The sequence below is a fragment of the Haliotis asinina genome, chromosome 2 (assembly GCF_037392515.1).
Source record: "Haliotis asinina isolate JCU_RB_2024 chromosome 2, JCU_Hal_asi_v2, whole genome shotgun sequence".
NCBI lineage: Eukaryota > Metazoa > Mollusca > Gastropoda > Lepetellida > Haliotidae > Haliotis > Haliotis asinina.
In genome coordinates, this window is record NC_090281.1 from 88,440,434 (window position 1) to 88,454,495 (window position 14,062).

At 41.3% G+C, this 14,062-nt stretch overlaps 1 protein-coding gene across 1 annotated transcript in view; it reads left to right on the plus strand.

The window, feature by feature from the left end:
- LOC137274535 (cilia- and flagella-associated protein 337-like) overlaps positions 1–12,025 on the plus strand; it is a 65,340-nt gene extending 53,315 nt beyond the window's left edge. Inside the window, exons 17-25 of the mRNA XM_067807776.1 lie at positions 5,161–5,215; positions 5,623–5,734; positions 6,275–6,437; positions 6,892–7,043; positions 7,638–7,782; positions 8,448–8,576; positions 9,008–9,189; positions 10,159–10,277; positions 11,025–12,025. Of these exons, the coding sequence (XP_067663877.1) occupies positions 5,161–5,215; positions 5,623–5,734; positions 6,275–6,437; positions 6,892–7,043; positions 7,638–7,782; positions 8,448–8,576; positions 9,008–9,189; positions 10,159–10,277; positions 11,025–11,184 (1,217 nt within the window). The 3' untranslated portion in view covers positions 11,185–12,025. The remainder of the gene's footprint in view (positions 1–5,160; positions 5,216–5,622; positions 5,735–6,274; positions 6,438–6,891; positions 7,044–7,637; positions 7,783–8,447; positions 8,577–9,007; positions 9,190–10,158; positions 10,278–11,024) is intronic.
- Positions 12,026–14,062: the final 2,037 nt, after the last annotated feature.

The window sequence follows — 14,062 nt, forward strand, 5'->3', positions numbered from 1 at the left end:
ACAGCGCCAGCTGGATGAAGAGCGCGCTCGTCGTTTAGAGGCTGAGCGCTCCCGGCGCAGATCTCGTTCTAGGTCCCCGAAGGGTCGGCGCTCTCGTTCTCCACACCGTAGCAGGCGCCGGCGCTCCCGGTCGGTTTCCCGCTCTCCAAGGCGCTCCTTAGAGGAAGACTCACGTACCAGAAGTAGACGTAGAGTGCGATCTCGGTCAAGATCACCACGACGTCTCTCTAGATCCCAGCGTTCGCGATCGCCGGAACCACTGCGGACTTCCGGCAAAGAATTTAACACTAAGAACTCTGCTTCCAACTCGAGTCAGCGACGAGAATCAACCTCTATTTCCTGGGAGGAACACGAGGAACAGTTCTTTTGCCCAGACTATCAGGAGGAACCTGGCAATGTTGGTGATAGTGATGGCACCTATCTTCCCTTAACTGCTGTCTTTGAGTGGATTGCCGACAGATTACTGGACTGTCCTTCCCCTTCTTCGGATTCAAACAACCCGGCGTCGATTCACTTGACTCCTGAGTTACTTATTCCACCACACCCTATGGTGGCGGATGCGATTACTTTGTTAGACTCGGACTTTGCGAAGTTATCCTTAAATCCGACCATCAAAGCGTCGAAGTCTAAGAAATCAGATTATAAAGTGCACAGTCTGGATTTTGCCGACAACGGGGCGGCGCTAGACGATTCAATTAAGAGGTTGTCAAGTTCAACTCCGTCATCTTACAGAGTTCAGGATTCAAAGTTAGCAGCTGTTGATACTGAACTGAAACGTATGCTTAAACCTATCTCGGCGCTTGCGTCAGCCACCTCCGCTGCAGCCTTGGATTTGTCAGAGGATAATGCCTCGAGGGTGGATCATTTAACTACCATTTTTGCTTGGCAAGGCAGAGTACTCCATGACCTACTTGGACACTTACGTGCGGCGCTAGCCATGACTACTACTATGCGCCGATCTGGATTTTTAGATGCTTGTTCTTGGCAAGAGGAATTTAAACGTCAACTTCTTCGTGCACCATTTACGTCTAAGTTCCTCTTTGATGAAAAGATACCGTCGGTGTATAAACAACATGCCGAACTTACTAACACGGAAGTGGCGCTGTCAACTTTCGAGGCCTTGGGCTCTGCATTTCGTGGCCGAGCCAGGGGTAATGCCAAGAAAAGATATGTACCCAGGAGAGAGTCGATCCGTTCCTCGTTTGGGAGGGGACGAGGTCGTACCAAAGACTCAGATGTCCAGCGCAAGCCTCAAGAACGTGGCAGGGATGCCCCAGCTACGTCCGGTCGAGGTAGGGGCAAGCGTCCCTACTCCGGCCGCTGAAGCCATGGACTACCAGTTCATCCGACCCCTGTAGGTGGGAGACTAGGGATCTTCTGGGCCAACTGGACATTCCTGGAAGACCCGTTTGTTTGCAAGATCCTGAGAGCCGGCTACAAGCTACCACTAGCCAGAGCTCCGCCGTTGACTACCACTCCCCTGTCACGAGGGTACTCAATAGATCAACAGGTACTTATCCTAGAAAACATCAACATTTTATTAACAAAACATGCTATAGAGATAGTGTCAGAACCCCATCTCTCCCCGGGGTTCTATTCACCCATCTTCCTGATACCCAAGAAAGGTTCCACCAAAATGCGGATGATTCACAACATGGCGACTTTCAACAACCTGTATTTAGCCGAGCCCCCGCATTTCCGAATGACATCACTGGATCAGATCCGAGCCAAATTGTCACCCGGAGCTTGGATGGCCAGCCTAGATTTACAGGATGCTTACCTGCACGTTCCTGTATTCCCACGCCACAGGAAGTTCCTGCGTTTCATATTCGACGGAGTACACTACCAGTGGCGAGTGCTGCCGTTTGGAATTTCTACGGCCCCGTGGCTTTTCACTCGGGTCACACTGCCTGTCACCCGGTTTCTGCACCTCCGGGGGATAGACTTCGATCCTTACATCGACGATTGTTTTCTAAATCACTGCAATCCTCAGTTGCTACGCAAACAACTGGACTTCTCCACACGCCTACTTCAACAGTTGGGATGGATTATCAATTTCGAGAAGTCGCAACTGAAACCAACGCATGAGTTAACGTTCATTGGGGGGTTGTTCCTGACTCGGCTCAATCTAGTCAGGGTCCCTCCCGATCGATGGCAGAAGATTCTCGCCTTTACGGATCGAGCTCTGTCCCTACCTCTCACCCTCAGAGAATGGCAGTCTCTGTTGGGCTTGTTGACGTCGGCGCAGGACCTCACCCTCAGAGGACGGCTTATGCTGCGCCCACTACAGAGGTTCCTATTACCATTCATTCGAGAGAACGACCTCCAGTCGTCATTTCTTCTACCCCCGCACCTGCATCAGTACCTCAGGTGGTGGACGGTAGAGTGGAACGTCTGCGCCGGTGTTTGTTTGACAAACTTCAACCACGACCACGAATTGTTTGTAGACGCATCCCTCTTGGGATGGGGTGCTCATTTGAACGGCCAGACAACCTCAGGGCTGTGGTCAGACGCCGAAAAGGAGTGGCATATCAACAGCCTGGAGATGCAAGCAGTCATCCTAGCGGTTCGCCACTGGCTACCGGTCCTAACAGACTCCAGACTCCTGGTAGCGTCCGACAATTCCACGGTCGTGTGGGTGATTCACAATCAGGGTACAACCAGGTCCAAACAACTTCTGGACCAGATGTTCCTGTTAGCGGATCTGGTAGACAGCAACGGCATCGTGATCGCGGCTCGTCACATTCCCGGCTGCAAAAACATTCTGGCAGACGCCCTGTCACGCCCCGGCAAACCATCCCCGACGGAGTGGATGCTTCATCCGGACGCATTTCGCCAGATTTGCTGGCAACTCGGGAGACCACTGGTAGATCTTTTTGCCACCAGTTTCAATCACCAGTTACCAACGTACGTATCTCCCGTGCCGGATCCACAGGCGTGGGCAGTCGACGCGATGTCTCTATCATGGGAAGGACTGGACGCATATGCGTTCCCTCCTCCAATTCTTCTCTCGGATGTAATCGCCAAGATCAGACTGACGCAGAACCTCCGACTGCTTTTGGTCGCACCTTGGTGGCCAGCCAGATCGTGGTTTCCCGATCTTCGACGGCTCGCCAGCGGAGACCCTTACAAACTTCCAGAGTGGTTGCATCTGCTTCGACATCCACACAGTCGACAGCTGCATCCGGATCCACGGCGATTCCATCTTCACGCATGGGTCATCTGCAGAGAGCATTAAAGGCTAAGGGCTACTCTGCGCACGTGGCGAACGTTATAGCTCGCGCGCATAGAGTTTCTACCCGTTCTTTATATGACGACAAATGGCGCTCTTTTGAGAATTTTTGCGCACGAAGATCTCAAGATCCCATGGCAGCATCTCCTCAGTTTGTGGCACAGTTCCTTCTCTACCTACGGAACTCTAGACATCTCAAAGGCAGTACCTTAGGCACCTATTTGTCAGCTTTGAATTCTGTCCTTGCTATCAAGTCAGATTCACAGATCTCCAAGATACCGGAACTTATTGCGCTTCTCAGAGCTTTCAAGCTGGAAGACCAGAAGACCAAGTTTCGTCCTCCAGCTTGGGATCTTAATGTTGTCCTTCAACATCTCAGAGGGCCGCCGTACGAGCCATTAGAAGAAGCCTCCTTTGAACATCTTTCCAAGAAGACGGTTTTCTTACTATCATTGGCAACAGCGGCTAGAGTCAGCGAGATCCATGCTCTTGACGTTACTCAGATCCGATTTGAACAGTCAAGACACGGACGTGCTCATTTGGGTTTGCTTTGGGATTTTGTGGCTAAGAACCAGCTTCCCGGGCAGCCTAACAGGTTATTCTCCATCCCTCCTTTGTCTACGATCTTGGGTCATCATGACTTGGAGGAGGAGCTGCTATGTCCAGTCAGGGCTCTCAGATGCTATATTAAAAGGTCAGCCTCTAGGAGACGATCCCGCAAAAGGTTATTCATTCCCTTTGCCGTGTCCTGCAAAGGTGAAGTAAACAGAAATACTATTGCCCTCTGGCTCAGATGGACTATCCTGGCGGCCTATGACGACAAGCACCTGCCTCATCCGGTAGCAAGTAACCCGCACGAGATCAGGGCCTTGGCGTCTACGATGGCCCTCCATCGGAACTGCACAGTACCGCAGATCATGGAGGGCTGTTTCTGGAGGTCATCAACTGTCTTCGCATCCCACTACTTGAGGGACTTGGCAGTTGAAGACGTGGAGGGATTACAGTCATTTGGTCCATTGGTGGTTGCTCAGCAACTTACCCGACCATCCGCCCATTAGGTAACTACACTTCTACTTACCTTTGGTCTTAAGATTAACCTCACCCCCAGGGTGCGTCGGTTTTTCTTTGGAGTTCTATTGGGTTGCTCTTTGTCCTGTTCCAGGTATTATCCTGAGACCGTTGACATTGGCTTTCCCGAGTTCTCCTGATGCATGTGCACTGTTTGCTGAGGGATGGTCCTCTGGAGTCCACACCACCATCCATCTGTCGAAGCCATATGCATAAGACCTATGGTAAGGTAAGTTAAAAATTTATTAAAATCTAAATATTTTAGATATTTAAATACTTACCTTACCATAGGGCGGTGACTCCCTCCCAACGCTGGATGCTCCTCCCCACTTTGGACTCTTCGGACCTTCCGGTTGACGGTAAAAGTGAATTTTGGATTCTGCGCTCTCGCGCGAGTGGAGAGATCACGTCACTTCCGTGACTACATTCGTAGATTACATGAGGTAGCCATCAAGGGGATGGCGAATCAACGACTGTCTGATCTCGTTTAGCGAAGCTAGAGGTAATATGCATAAGACCTATGGTAAGGTAAGTATTTAAATATCTAAAATATTTAGATTTTAATAATTTGAACATTTTCCACCAAAACAGAAACTAACATCATTGTAAACGCAAAAGTTGTTATCTGTTGTTGCAGGTTATAAAATGATAAAATTTGCAATTCTTCTGTCCATTTCTGACTGTAGTGATGTTGAAAATTATCCTTCATGAAATGGCTTTGCCAGTAGTTATCTCCCTTGATGCACTGATGTTTTGTATCTTGATGGGTGCTTATATGATCACATAATTTTATTTCATTTCCTTATTTATATCTTTCTCTTGTAAAATTTCACTATTGTTTTAAACTTTCTTTATTTCAGAGGAAGAAAATGAAGAAGTTTGTGATGTCACATATGTAGAGATGAATAAAAATAGGTATGTATGTGGTGATGACTTGTTGATGTTTAGTGACCACTTATGTGGAAAAATGGGATGAAAGTTTGCTTATCTCAGGTTCAATTCCCAACACGAATTATATGTGAAACCAGTTGTCAGTGTCTAGCACTTTAAAGCCTTAGAACCTTTCACACATGTATAATAACATAGAATCTAACTCTCACTCTAAAAGCGTCTGGCTCTTGAACTGATGCAACTATAGCTGGTTGATTTTTAATACTTTGTGGTATTTTTATGAAGTTATGTATATTTCAGGACATGAAGCATGTCCACTAAATAATTATGTAGATTTGAATTTGTGGTCATAACGTGTAAAGGCTGATAAGTGGATTCTTGAGAAGTCTCTCAGCCTTTTTGACAACAGTGATGTGATACTCTTATTCCAGATATGTAGTTTCTGTTGGCTGGGACCGCCGAATCAACATCTATTACGACTCCTTGTCAGACAGCAACATCCACCATGTACAGCACCCTCTTGAATACTGGAATGATGACCTGGTACGTAGCTGATGTCAGATTGCTAACTACAGCATTTTACAACATATATACTCCATACTGCGGGAGGTTCATTGAGACCTGATTGGGGGATGATATTCCATCCTAACTCAACAACCAATTACAAATGGATTAACATTAGTTTATACATTTTCCAGTTTCTTATGACTAACGTATTTTAAGCTAGTATTATAATGATGTGTGTTTCACTGATTAAAACATTAGTATAGAGGAAGAAGCACTAATTATTAAGTCAAGTTATTTCTATATTATTTCTTTGAGTTCACTGTTAAGATTCTGTGTTTACATACCTTGGAATTAAAATGAAAATCCCATATTTGGACAAAAATATCAGTTGTCCTGACTTTCTTGCCCATACAAATTAGCTCGTAATATTAGACTGTTACAGGCAGATTCTTTTTTGGATATTAAACATATCACCTTCATGTAATTATGTTCAGATCATCACCCCTTCTTCTTGGTCCTGCATCTGAGCCTAGCAACCTTTTAAAAGTAGTTATAATGGTGAAATGTCTTCCCCAGAAAAATGGTCACAAGGAGGACATCCTGACTGTGGCCCAGTGTCCCCCGAACCTACTGGCGACGGCCAGCTATGACGGGGAAGTGATCGTATGGAACATGGTGTCTGGGCACATCTTCTGTCACCTCATTCCCCCATCTCCTCCTAATTACCAGGACCAGTCACGTGAGTACACATCACATTCATCAATAAAACAGAATTGGGTTTGTTTTTCAATGCTGTATTTGTTTGTAAATGTGCCCTTTGACACAGTTTTAAACAAACACACAGTAGTCTATTTTAGTATCACTTACTACTACAAAATGTTAATGCACACAGTCTGTATGTTCTTGTGTATGATACTTATCACCTACAGGGCCACTGTAGAAATGGCTGAATTATATTCTCACAAGTATCACGTTAATTTTTTTCCCCTGGATGACATTACTACTTGCAAGTTCAAGAAAACTTTCCAAGTTTTGCACCATCTTTTTCTTCTGATTACAGGGCATCTTCGCCTTTTTGTTCAAACTAACTGTGACTGGTTTGCCTGGTACAAGATTTGGGTCCAGTGATGTCACATCAATGCTGTTCACTGGTGTTAATGCAACTTTCACTCACACTCTATAGTTTGTTTTAGTGGATGGAGACTTGAGCATCAACAAGCTGGTGTTTCTGCAGACGAGAGCCTACAAGAAAGATGCAGGGTCACTAGTGTCCAGCGGACCTCGTGCCCACATCCACATCTGGAACGTCTTTCAGGGAGGCAAACTCATGGCACAGTTTCCAGGGGTAAGCATCACTCTTGTTTGTAAATTGCTGGGATGATAGAGGGAGGGGATCTTGCAAGTGGGATGGACACATGACACAGCTGAGTGTGTCCTTAGTGGGATGGATCTGGGGATGTATTTTGTTTTATACACAAATTTCTGATTTGATGCATGTATTCTTTTACCATACCATATTATCTGTCATTTTGCTTTTTCCTAAAAAAACATATAGTCATTTGAAGATCCGGGTAAAAATTGGACTTGGTATTAGTAACAGGCACCTGACAGAACCAGGCGGTCAGGGTTCCTGACTTGGTTGTTGCATCTCATTGTATACCAGTTGCGCAGATTGATGCTTAAGATGTTCATCACTGGATTGTCAGATGCACACTTGACAATTTACATACTGCAGTCATAGAGCTGGAATATTGCTGAGTGCAACACTAAACAGCCAACAAACTAATAAATATTTCTCGTTTCAAGTATGACAAGTTTGTGTCAGTAAATAATAATCTGTTTATGTGGCACAGATTGTAGATGTAACAATTTACAATGAGGTACGATTGACACTTTGCATGTGTTTATACTGTATAAAACCATTCTGTGTATTACACAGTCCAGTGTGAAGGGAGCCATGGTCAGTACAATGATCACCAACAAGGCCAACACCTTACTGTTCACTGGTGACAGCATGGGCTTCATTTATGCATGGGACATCGACAACTACTGCCATGAAACACCTGCAGATTCACCCCCAGAGTGTGAGTGGATAAGTGAAATGTAGTTGTAGTTACTCATGTTTGTTTTGTATTTATCAAATCATGATCTGTAGATGAGCAGAATTGCGTCATTTGGAAGAAAATTGAATACCACTGATGAAATTTCAATGTATGTCATATTTGGGATTTCACTTTCTCAGTAAAGTACAAATTCTAGTTCTTTTTTTTGGGGTCGAGTCGCACCCAGAATTCGAACCCTCACCCTCAGAGTCAGGCACCTCATAGTCCCAAGTCGCGGTGGCTGAGCGGCCTAGGCGGCTGACTTTGTGTGCTGGCGATTAGGTGCCTGACTCTGAGGGTGCGGGTTCAAATCCTGGATGGGACTCGACCAAAAAAAGTACTAGAATTTGTACTTTACTGAGAAAGTGAAATCCAAAATATGACATACGTTGCATTTGACATCGTGTAATCATTGATGAAATTTGGTAGACACATTGCTTGCATCTGCAGAAATAACAGCACAAATAATTTGGAGTGATTTAGTGGTAAATTGTATCAGTAAATATCAAATGATGTATTAATATGTATTACATTCTTTAAAGTGAGAGAATGGTAGAGTTTTGTATTGCTGACAATTTTTACATTGATTTATTGTGAATAAAATATATTAATTTTTAGTTTCCCACATTCAAGTTTTTGAATTGCAGTGTTTAAGACTTGGCGAGGCCATGTAGAAAGTATCACAGACTTTGACCTGATGGAAGAACGTAAGATCCTGCTGTCCACATCAATGGACTGCACTGTACGGATGTGGACCACAGAGGGACATTATGTTGGTCAGTATCTCACTACCTCGACACTTGGTGTCACATTATTCCATTTCCCTCCACCTTATCCACTGGTGGAATCTAATGTATATAACGTATGCATGGGTTTAATCGACAAAGTGTTTTGTTAGATTGATTTTCATAGACAGTGTGTTTAGTATCATTGATTTAATTTGGTAGTGTTTGGTGTGATTGATTTTCAGAGACAGTGTGTTTAGTATCATTGATTTAATTTGGTAGAGTTTGACGTGATTGGTTTTCATTGTCAGTGTTATTATGATTGTTTTCAATGGGCAGGTGTGAATTTTTTGATTGGCCAATGTATGATGTCCAAGAGTGTGAAGAGTGCGATTGTGTTAATGTGATTGTTATCAATGGACAGTGTGAGAAGTCATCATTATCAGCTTACAACATCTGTAGTAGCACAATGTTTTGTTCAGGAACTTTTGGTCAGCCGGAGCCATGGGACTTGTACAACCCTGCAACCTATCAGCACCCAATGGTTCCATACGATGTTCTGATTGACCCAATGAGTCTGCCTTCCCATCCCCTGTTAGGGGAGAAGCAGACCACCCACCAGATCATACATGAAGACTCAACACATGGATCTGACGATGAGAAGGTTAGCTTATGACCGAGTGAGTGAGTGAGGGAGGGAGGGAGAGAGAAAGGAGAGAGAGCAAGTTTGTGTATTCTCATGAAGATGACACGAAGAAAAATACAAATGAACAGAATTGTTTATGGGAGCATACATAGACCGGTTTTCATACAGTTGCTTCTTCTTAACAGTAGTTATTTATGCATACAACACTTTAGGGATATAAAATAAAAAAAAAAAGAAATAAATAAATAAAAAAATAAATAAATAAATAAATAAATAAATAAATAAATAAATAAATAAATATTGATGGGTAATTACATAAACAGTTTTGAATTTGTTACATTTCTTAAATATGGAAAATACAACCTGAAGTGAAGTTCATCCATTGTATTTTTACACAGTGTACATAAACTTTCTTCTTTGATGATAATATAGAATCTACCTCTTTCTATTTTGAGCTTATGGTTACAAATTCTAATATAGGTAAGTTAGAGGCATACATTTAATGGAAGATGTAATAAATAACTTTCAAGATATGAAGATAACTTAAACATATTATGTAGTGGCCTTTAGATGATTTTGATTTACATTGTCACAGTGCTTGATGATGTAAATAGATTAGCATATCCTTTTAGCCAAATATTACTTGCTTCTGGTCTGGTTCCCGACTCAGTGTGTGCTGCAACACTTTGTGACTTGAGCCCAGCTGACACAGATAACTAAATACTTTGACAAATCAGGATATTGTCACAGCATTATATGTCTCAGAAAAACAATTTATAATGCATAACCTGTCATAGTCATAATGTAGTTGAAACACTACCGATGTGACTTTAAAGTCTGACTTGCTTGCTTGCCTACTCATTACATGGCACTTTCGTCCAGGAATGCATGGCATGAACTTGTGTCCTATATTTATAATATGCGTTACTGAGTATGGAGTAAAATATCACCCACATCCTGGAATGTATGTGTTGAGATGTGTTTCAGCCTCGACGGACTCCCTCTCCACCTCCTCCTGTTTTCGGCAAGTCCACATTCTACGTAGATGACAAGACAATTGCAGAGCAACTCAAGGAGAAGCCTTTTGAGAAAGGCAAAGGAAAAAGGTGAGCTTACCTTTGATGCAGTAAAGACTTGATTATGGTCAGAATGCTGTGTTGCTGCCTATGAATAAGAATGTGTAAACTGAACTATGATTAACTGTCATGAAATTGGAGATGACTATTTAGGGGGAAACAACTATTACAATAGCAGTAGTCAATTGCAACATACTACTGTTGCAATACTATTGCAGAGGGTTTTTACCCCTTGAATTGTCATCATTTGTAGTCATTTCCAAAATGAGTGGTTACTTTATATGAAGTAAAAACAATTTGAATTAGTTTCAGTCTCTTTTAATAACAGACAAGAAACCTTCAAGTTAACAGTGAGAACAAACTTCATGAAGCTGCAGGTCTCAAAGTGAATGAATCTGTTCAATTCATGTATTTTGCACAGTGCAATGATCAACAAAAGTCAATTACTATAGTGTTGTTAGTCACATATGCTATCATATGCATCAGCAGTGTTTCATTTCTACTTTAAATGTTATCAGAGACTCAACAGTTGCAATCCATTTGTAGTTTGGTACATCATTGCAACTCAACATGAAATGAAAGATTGGAGTAATCCTGAACTTCCTTTGAGAAGTATCATGAGCAGTACACTAGAGTCTACACTTTGTCTGGCCCGGATTGTCTTAACTGCACCCATGCATGATATGGTTATATGTTTACTGTAATGTATTACTTACCATGACTTTAAGGTCCCACTTATAGCATTTTATAACCAGACATACTTACCAATCTGTTAAGATTGCGGCATGAGAAGCTGAAACCAGTGAGGATCGATCGTGGTGGCCCTAGTGAGTACCAGATGTTACGAACATACAATCTGGTGGACACTCCCCAACCTACGCCTCCCTCTCTGCACTACAACAAGGATGACCCATTCGACTCACTCTTCATTGACTGATCTGTCATATCATCATATCAAACAGTCTCTCTAGGAATATCTGCAATATCACCCAAACACAACTGTCACTATCTATATACCAAACTGCAACTGTCTCACTTTTTAAAGGTGTTAAAGGAAAAGCTTTAAGTCTGAAAATTACTCCACAAAATATCTGCATGAATATTATAGGTGATATTTTGTTGTTGTGAAGACTTACATAAAAATATCGCCTTAAGATTGTCATGGTCACTAACAGTATTTGTTCAGTAAATTTGAACTGAAAATCTTATGATTGCAGACATTGTTATTACTTTGAATAGTTAATGTAGAGATTCTACATTCTCAACTTTCAATGAATATCCTTAAAATTCCATAATATGATGATATTCCTAGATTTGTCAGGCATAGCTTATACCAACATGTTTTTGACATGTCTAGCTTTAAAAGCTATCCACCATTATGATCCAGGGCCTAGACATTCAAAGCTCTCTTAGCACTAAGATAGTCATAAGTTAATGTTAATGTGTGGCACTTACGACTATCTTAGTGCTACGAGAGCTTCGAAAATCTAGGCCCAGTATGTTTCATGAATCAGAAACCTGTCACCATCTGTTTAAGCAATCATTGCTCATATATGCATGATTTTAAGTTTCATTCAATTTTCTAAACATGAAAACATCCAATATCAAAATACTGTATTATGTTGTGCTATACTTTTGTTTATCTTTTTATATGTTGACATGCTGAGTGTGATTGATGTTTAAGCTTGAAAGAGCCATGCTATGTACCGGTATTTGCTTCTCTGTGAGTGAGTGTATTTAACATTAACTCTTTGATCTGATGGAGTGTGATGTGGTGAGCTTACAAAACGGGTTTGTTTCTTTATGCTTGTTATGATATATTTGTTGCCATATACATTGTGTTACATTGTTGTGAGTTCAATGATTTATCAGTGTGTGATACAAGCAGTGTTTGTCTATATCAGTATTGTTTATTTTCATCCAGTTTTCAAATGAATCATTGTCTCAATTATGAAGTCATTCATTTATTGTTAAGATGTGAAGTCATTCAATCATAGGCACAATAGAAGCAGTTGATTTCAAGCAGTATGCTCTTTTGCCATGCTTGTGGATTTGAGAATTTGGAAATAGTTGCTTTTCAAATGTTAGAAGTTTTGTTTTGAAAAGGAAAAACTTCTTGCAATCATCCAGGTATGTATGTTTCAGTGTGTGCCTGTGAAACCAATACAATAATGAAGTTTATTACTCATTAATTTATCTGAAGGTGATCATTATTATTGAATTTACGTCCAAGAATACACTAAATTTCTGGATGAAAATCAAAATACATTTAAGAAATACAGCTTGCTCTACCACCATGTATAGTGTAATAAAGCACACTTTTGCCCTGAACTATTACATCGTGAAAGCCCTGGGATCCAAGCAATATAATAGTTCAGGGCGAAAGTGTGCTTTATTACACTATACATGGTGGTAGAGCGAGCTGTATTTCTTTTCAAAGATGCTGTATTTAATAATTTTTAAGCCTATTTTCTATTAATCTATGGCAGAAAACAAATGACAGTGTCTGTGACCTAAATTAAGAATCCTTGCACAGGGCTAACTGATGCACTGTTCTTTTGATGTGTCAGCCCCCTACGTTAAGACAAACGTTACTAGAAAAACAAATGATGAACAGTTTGGTGACGATTTATGTTCGGGTTAAATATCTTCTCTAGATCATTTTAATTTCATCTGTGATTCTCTTAAACCATACAAGGCAATATGACTGTCTCATATCTTCTACCAACTAAAGTTTAGATCAGTACATTCAGCTGAAGCTGACTAGTCATGCAACATTCCACAATTGCATTGTGGGAATGTAAACATTACCGCATCTCTGTAAAAGTTTGAGTCGACTTTTTATCCTTCTGAAAACATAAATGTAATGTTTCCACCAGTGATGTTAGCTGTGTGATGCAACTGCAAAACCAAGAAAGGGGATGCGATGAAGCAGTTTACTGTGTGAGACTGTACCAGGTGATGGCAACCCGCATCCATCGTGACGTCGGTTACATTGTGGCATAATGCAAAAAGTGCACATTATCGTCTGATAAAGTATTGTTGGCGCCTTTGATCTTTCACTGCAGCATCTTAGAATTAATATTCCGATGAGATCACTAGTAATTCGAAAATTGGATTGAATATTGTTTTGTTTTTCGTTATGTAGGGTTTAACAGGGTTTTATGCTTGGGTACATCTTAGCACATGGTATTGTCAAATTGGTGTTACTGTCCAAATATGATCTCATATTCTTTTGTGTATGAATACTTTACTGTGATCGTTCTGCTGTGATGTTGAAAAATCACATATAACTGTGATAGGAGTGAACATGAGTTTTATTTTATATACAGTGTTTCTTTCTTTTATCAAGTACACATATTCACTTGAATTACTCCACGAAAGTCAGCATTATGTCCAAAGGGAGCTGTCACAAATTGTATTATATATATGTTCACTTGATTCCTTGAAGCAGGGATAAAAGTTTTTCAGAAATATGTCACTATTTCTGAGAAAGAAACAGAGATACTGCAGCTCTGTAATTTGTGATATTTATACTTTCAACATTCATGAGATGATCACTTTTTCAGACTGTACACATGTGTGTATGTATATATATATATTTACTGCTGATATGTTGCAGACCCTCCAAATATTTAATATGCCGTGGATAAGAGCACTTATTTTTGTCAAAATCATAGATTGTTTCCAAATCAGGACATTGGCATGAAGTGTTTTCATATTCTCATACATGTTGCCAGAAACAACCATTTTTATATTAATCCTGGAAGAAACATTGTTTCAGGTACAGTGTAACAATCTAGTAGGAAGTACTC